Source organism: Acyrthosiphon pisum, chromosome A1, assembly GCF_005508785.2.
Source record: "Acyrthosiphon pisum isolate AL4f chromosome A1, pea_aphid_22Mar2018_4r6ur, whole genome shotgun sequence".
Taxonomy (NCBI): Eukaryota; Metazoa; Arthropoda; class Insecta; order Hemiptera; family Aphididae; genus Acyrthosiphon; species Acyrthosiphon pisum.
Window position 1 is genome coordinate 122,313,483 of NC_042494.1, and position 7,748 is coordinate 122,321,230.

A 7,748-nucleotide genomic window follows, 5' to 3' on the forward strand; every position below is an offset into this window, starting at 1 on the left:
GGGTCTTTACGCATGACAGATAAAAATCGAAGACAGATTTGATAAACCCAATATTATGTTATGAAATAATCACATAGTTCAACATAGGTAATAATGTTGTTTAAATAAAACCCCGGAAAACGTTGGTAAAAAGTAACTGTATATTAAGGCGACCTCATGTGTTATGTTTATGGGTAATTTTATTCTCATTTTATATTATGTTATATTATTATATTGTAATGGAATTATTTCTTTTCGATACATATAATTTACTATATACACTATACATACCTAGTTTAACTATAACACGTAAATAGTTTAAACAATTTATAAAATTTAAAAATAATTTTGATACTATTTCAATGGGATTATAACAATGTTTTCATTTTTTTTTTTATTATAATTTTTATAGTTTCCTTGACTTGGTCATCTGAATTTATTGTTAAATTTATACAATAGGTACAATTTTTAACATCTGGAACAATAGATGTCAATTGATATAATGTATATAAATAAATATAATAATATAGTTTCAAGTTTCAACATTATAACAATGACGTTAACAGTGATCTAGCCGTTATAATATATCAATAGTGTATAAAATAACGAAAAATTTTAAATTAATATCACATACCCCAAATACAAGAGCTCTTAGCTCTTAGCTCTTGCCCTAGGCCCTAGGGCCTAGGGTGTTTATAGCTTATATTTAACCCCTATAATAGCCAATAGGTAGCTAAAGGGTAGCCGTTTGCGACAATAAAACTGCTTCTTGTTCGATAAGATATAATAGTGAATCTAGTATAGTAGAGACATCCCAATAGTTTTCAAAAGCGCCATGAAAAACAAAATAAAAATTAAGGAAAGACGGGAATTTTTATGCAAAATCAGTTTTTGACAAAATATGTAGGTATATATAACTGTATATACATGACATTTTCACTGAATTTTTATATTAGCATTTTCTATACGCGATAAAATTTTAAAAATATTTTTTTTGTTTTGAACTGTTTTAGAACATTTTCTGTTTCCAATTGTATTAGTCTTTTTTTTCTATGAATGTCAATAAAACTTTATTTGTTGGGTAAAAAAACTTGAAAATTTAATACAAGGCTTCTACTATATTGTTACAATGAAATTTAAAAAATATTTCATAGTTTTTATTTATAAGCATTTAAAGTTCAAATCTTGACAAAATACGGAAAAATCACGAAAATTAGCAAATTATTTTGAGTTCAGAATTCATTAAAATTTTTCTTATTAAATCTAAGATTTAAAAATGTAAAACAAGATTCTTAATAAGTTCGTTTACATTTATCAAAATAAAAAATGTCTACGAGCAAATAAAATAAAATTGTTATGAGCGTTTGAAATTCATATTTTTACAATATTGGATATTCACTCGATTTCTCATTTAGCGGTTTTGTTATTTTATTGTTATTTGTTATTCAAAAACGAATAAATGTAGATACATGAACATTTTACTGAATGTATAAATTTTCATTTTCTATACTCCATAAAATGTTGAAAATATTTTCACTCTTTTTGAGCTGTTTACGTACCTATTGTCAGTTTTCAATTTTTTTAGTTTTGTTTCTAAAATATCAATAAGATTTTATTTGTTGGGTAAAAAAGCGTGAAAATTTAATGCAAGACTCCTGATATATTGTTACAATAGCAATTTGTAAAATATTAAAAATACATAGGCACACATTTTTTTTATAAGCATTTGAAGTTGAAATATTGACAACATTTATAAAATTTAAAATTGAATAATTATTTTGTAGTTAAAAATTTATAAAATGTTTAACTTTTATATCTAAGGATTGAAAATTTAAAACAAGATTCCACGTAAATATTTAATTCTGTTACCAAAAATTCTAAGAAATACATAAGCACAGTTTATTTTTATAGTCATTTTGAGTTAAAATTTGGACGAAATTACATATTAAAAAACCTGGAATAAATATTTTAATTATTTTGTTGTGGTTGTATAATACTATTCGTGGGTAGGTACTTGAAACTTATAAAGTATACTATTATATATCTATGGTAGTATCACGGTTTTTTAATGTATAACGCGTAATAAGTATCTAATAGATAATGTCATATGATTAATTTGGAATTTATGATAGGTATCTATTATAGCCTGTAGGTAAATTTTTTTTTATACCATAGATATAAATGTATAATATTATGTCTTATATCTAGACTGACAAACCGTCTCCACTCAGAATCGTTTTTCTTATACAGTGATATTATATCATTGAATTCAAATTTAATACTATCCATTATACAGTGACCCACTTGTAACCTACTGTACAGCAGAGCGACATTCACTTACCCACCTTTTTTTTATATAATTATATTTAGGGACTGCTAAAAGTTTTATTCGACTAGAAACCTTTGTAGGTATGTTTGATATTCTGTTACTGTTTTGAAACCAATTTTTACATTTTTTACATTTTTACCTCAATAGTTGGAACTATTTACTATACAGTTTTTGAACTATAGAAGAAAATATTGTTGTTTAATAAGTACGGATGTCTTTTGTATATTCAGGGAATTTTTCATTTTTCAGTGTCTAAAAGTTGGAACAACTAATTAGTCTTTTATTGCATGTTTCATAATTATATATACGTACAATTATGTACTATAGCTGTGATGATTCATGTTTACATATTTAGTTGTGAAACAATTTAGTTGTGACTTTGTGAGCAATTACATTAGAAGCTACATGCCTACTCTATACTAGTTTCAAAATTAATGTAACAATTCTCTGAAGCAATTTGTTAAAACGAAAAGTTTTAATGGTTACCATTTTAGTATTTACACCAATCAAAGAATAAATTAAATCATGTTACATATCAACTGATTATATAATGTTAGAGTAAATCTATGCGACTGTGCCATTATACTATTGTATATTATTACATTGTCTACATAACATCGTAAATTTAAATCAAACCAATTAAAAATATAACTATTTCGTGAAATAAAATATAAATTAACATTTTTGTGCAATAAGTATAATGTACATATTTTTGATGTCGTAGTTAAGCATGACAAGTAAAATAACAAAAAGTGTATTCAAATTATATTGTATATTATGTCGAGCAGGGCGTTGCTGTTCTTAGGGTTTCTGATCTCGGGTCTTTGGGCATCCACGGACGTGTGTGCGGTGGATGCGTTGTTCTGGTACGGATCACTGGCTCTGATCAACGGCATTCACACGCTTAAACTGTGTAAGAAACTCATGCCACCAGCGCTATCTGTCGAACTCATGGAATTGTACTTGAGGGTGTTCAAGCCGCTCAAAGTCAGCCAGAAACACTTCCGGGAGCTAACGCGGGAGGCGGCCATCGAGGAATTGTCTCCCGGCGAGTGTTACGCGGTCGAGGCGGTGACGGCCTGTGATCAGCGACTGTCCATTCTACTCAGAGGCAGGTGAGTGATTCGGTATAATTCCGCAGCTGGAACATAATGATTTTATGGGATTCGGTTTGTAAAAATAAACAATATTATGGACTATGGTTCCAGTTCTTCAAATAAAATGTATGTACGATGTACCCATTTTCAAATTAGATAAAAAAATATATTTTAAATTAACTGACTTTTGTGACTTAATATGACTAATATGACTTAATATACGTCGTATCCGTGTTACAAACGCATTACATAGTAAATTGTATGTTCTGAATAATCCATTTTACACTCTTATGTTTAATATCAGAATGAATTGAGTATAAAAAGTAGTTCCATTATAAATATATTATATTAAATTATATATTTACAGCTACATAATACCTACCTATATTTAAATATATATAAATGCTGTACAAAATAAAATTAACCTAGGAATAAAAACGAATCTAACAATTTATTATACGATGGTAGATACTAACCATTATAAAGGTACCTATACCGTACACAGTGTTGAAATGGGTTTTATATGGTTAGGTGTGGTGTTACTTGCGAAGGTACACAGTTGCACAATATCAGTTCGTATCAATTCATTGATTCGCCCGAATGGATGGCTTCAGCTCTAATGCACGGAGAAACTATGTTCCAAGTACGACCGTTATATAGTATTAATATATTATAATATTAGTAAGTTGTACTCGTTTATTAGAATCTAAATCAATTTTTAGGTAACGATAACGGCTGCTGAAGATTGTGTTTACTTATGTTGGCAACTTTCAAAGCTCAATCGGATATTTAAACACAGAACCCAATTGCACGCTGTACTTACTAGTATCATAGGTAAGTCAGTCCTTTCCTTTTAAATATTTGATACAATTCGACGGAGACCATAGTTTGATCCTAACAGGTCGGGGAGGAAAACCATACAATTTACTTGTCGATATTTGACTAACAAAGTTTTAAATAACGCATTCTTGGTAATGTGTGCACCGCAGGTAAAGACATAACGCACAAAATGTACTCGCTGAACGAGCAGCTTGGTCAAGCAAAAAGTTTCGATGATCAGACGCGTGCTGCGCGCAACGACCATTGGCGGCAAGCGATTTACAGAAGCGTCAGCTATGACGCCGTCAACACGGGAACAAAAGGAACGGTCAGGTCGAACGCTTGGAAACGATATAGAGACCGAAAGGCGTCGTTGTTCGCGGATCCCGGCGAAAGTGAGTTATTATAATAGTATTAACTATTAATATAGTTATTATAGGACACCTATACTATTATCAATAATACACATACGTACAGGGCTGGATTGAGATATTTTAGCCAATCGTACTAAAATATTTTAATGACCCAAATAAAATTCCTCCTTTCCCCTCTGCCACCAACCCAAATTAATGATGAGTGAGCGGCCCTATTTATGCTAAGCACTATCGCACGTTCTCGCCCTAATCTAGTCCTGCCTACACACGTACATAGGTAGATATGTACCTATATTATAATGAGTTCGCCTCCCAGTAGAAATCAACCAAGAGACGCCTCTTATTTGTAACCAAAATACTTAAATATCTATTTCTCGGGACCTTTCCATCTCCTTTGGATGAGATATCATTACCCTGCACCTCTCCTACATTCCAGGTGTAGAACCCATATTTTGTAATTGTGAGCGAATAAATTCAAATATCATTCTACGTTTTTTATAATATGTGAAAACTTTAGCCCTAAATCAATGCCAATAGTATGCGTATTGTCGAAGGTCGAGATTGACTAAAATAGTCATAATATCGATAATACTATTATTAAACGCCATACGATTCACGTAGGTCCGGTGCACGGTCCGCGGAGGTGCTGGATACCGGTGTTGACCACGCAACTTTCGGATAGCACCACGGCATACGCCAGCATGGACGGGCAATCGTCTTCGGCCGACGAGGAGCGCGAACCGATGCTTCCCAGGGACCAGCAGTCGGGCGACATCCCACTGTACCGGTTGGACGGACAGAAGCAATCAGCCGCAGCGTCGGCGTCGACACCAGTGACAGCGCTGGAGACGATCGACCTGGAGCTCAACGCGGAAGCGGCCCAGCGACCACGGCGCCCCAGCACATTGCGGCGCCAAAACAGCAACGTCAGCAACAGGGTCGAAGTGATTTTCGACGAGACGGTACTCTAAGATGGCGTACACAAATTGCTATTTTAGGGATCGAGGCTTATTGCATTTGCATGTTTTTTCTGTATGTCTATTTTATTGCTAAATAATAGCTATAAATTTGTTTTATGCTAATAAGAATTTATTCGTGAATTTTTAATATACAATTTTGGACATTTATTATTATGATTAAACGCAGCCATTTTATGTAATTTCACACATCAATTGTACAGCAAATAATAAATCTATGCATTTATGAGTTGTCATAAAAATAAAATCTAAAAACACGGTACACTTCTATCTTGTAGTATTATTACTAATTAGTGATATTTTAAAAGATTTTCATAATTGATGTGTTTATTTACTCGTATGCAAATGCATTCTGCACGGAAACACTATTATAAACGCCTTATTTTATTTTTATGGGTAGAAAATAACAACAATAATTAAATCTGGGCAAGTTAATATTGTTTTTCAAATTGTTTAAAAAAAGTCACTTCCATATAACTACCTACTAATGAAGTTACCGTACAAACTGGTTTCAGAAATTTGGGAAATTTCTATCTTAATTAAAAGTAAATTGTTTTTTTTTAGTTCAAAACATAAATTTGAAACCCATTTGTTCAATTAAATGTAAAGTACTTATTAAATTAAATAATATGTAACTAAATTCATTGGTGATGACATTGATTAATTTAATTGACTACCGCGGTTGCACCACTAAGACGTATTAAGTAATTTACTAAACTTACCGCCACGGCGCCACCGCATGTATTACAAGAAATATATTATGCGAAATGTAACATTTATCAAGAAATACTATTATTTAATTATAAGTTATAACAAAGTATACATCAATGATTAATTATTTTACAGTTTTCCAGGATTATATATAATATAACGTTATCAATTATAATGGTAAAAAATGAGGTGATGTCTAGATGGTAAAAAATAAGGAAAAGACATTTAGTGCAATTTTGTATATTTTGAAATATCACCAAATTAAAAGTTTTTCAGTGTAGGTACCTATAATAACTCATCGAGCCTTATAAATTAGGTAGTAAATTAGTAATCACATTCATGTACGTTACTTTGAAAGTATGTAAATTATAATTTTAAATATAATATTATAATGTTTATAATAAAATATTGGCATAGTTGTTAAAATATATTATATTATAATATGATGAACATTTTCATGTGTTTTTGGCTGAACACAATTAATAATTATACATGACGTTGTTGACGATCTTCGTTTTATAATAATAATATTATGTAATTTTACTAAATACATATATATTTTATTCATTGTTCTCAAAAGTTTGAGAGCGATACCTAAGTATATATAAGTTATATTGTATAATATATTATATATATATATATATATACACATATAGTTAAAATAATAATAAACACCAACGCTTAAACACTATTAAATAATAATAAAAAAATATACAATATTACGTAACTTGTAATAATACTACGATATTGTGATTTACGAGCAAAGTGCAACAATGTAACTTGTAAGTAGGTATCTAATGGTTAATACATGAAATAATATTGTCTATTATGCTGCTATAATTTAATTATATGACCAATAATAAACACACCTATTTTTTTTTTTTGTAACAAACCAACTTTTTACAATACGATCTATAGTCAATGGTTTTCATTTTAATGTCTGAAATTCAGAAAAATGTATGTTCCTAAATACTAATTATTTAACTCGTATAAAGTTAAGAAAGTGAATGATATTATAAAATTGAATTTCCGAAATTGATAATATTTTTTGTTACACCAAATGTCCTGGCTATCGTTCAATTTTACAAACAAATATATATTCTATGCTAAATTCCAACGAATTATCAATGAGTTTTATTGATAGTAATTAATAATATAAATAAATTGTAAAATAATTGTATTAATAATACAATAATATAAAATTAAAAAATATTATTCACTTTTACAATAAATTACTGAATTGTTGATGTATATATAAAGTTAAAATAGGTACTTACCTATTTTTATTTTATTGATGCATACAAAGTTGATCAGTAAGATGCAAGACAATCGAAACAAATGGATATCCGTTTTGTACTAATTGTTGGTGGTAATATATTCAATTTTGTTTTTAAATTTAACATTTAATAGGTTTTGATTAACATGTTTGATGACTTACATTTAAAATACTAGTGCTGAGAGC

General features: G+C 29.6%; 1 protein-coding gene across 3 annotated transcripts in view; it reads left to right on the top strand.

Annotated features, from left to right (window-relative positions):
- Positions 1-5,728, top strand: part of LOC100573090 — a 25,850-nt gene extending 20,122 nt beyond the window's left edge. For all 3 annotated transcript variants that reach the window (XM_008191832.3, XM_029488190.1, XM_029488189.1), the window contains 5 exons: positions 3,097-3,423; positions 3,937-4,048; positions 4,128-4,239; positions 4,395-4,619; positions 5,220-5,728. In XM_008191832.3, the coding sequence (XP_008190054.1) occupies positions 3,097-3,423; positions 3,937-4,048; positions 4,128-4,239; positions 4,395-4,619; positions 5,220-5,569 (1,126 nt within the window). In that variant the 3' untranslated portion in view covers positions 5,570-5,728. The remainder of the gene's footprint in view (positions 1-3,096; positions 3,424-3,936; positions 4,049-4,127; positions 4,240-4,394; positions 4,620-5,219) is intronic.
- Positions 5,729-7,748: the final 2,020 nt, after the last annotated feature.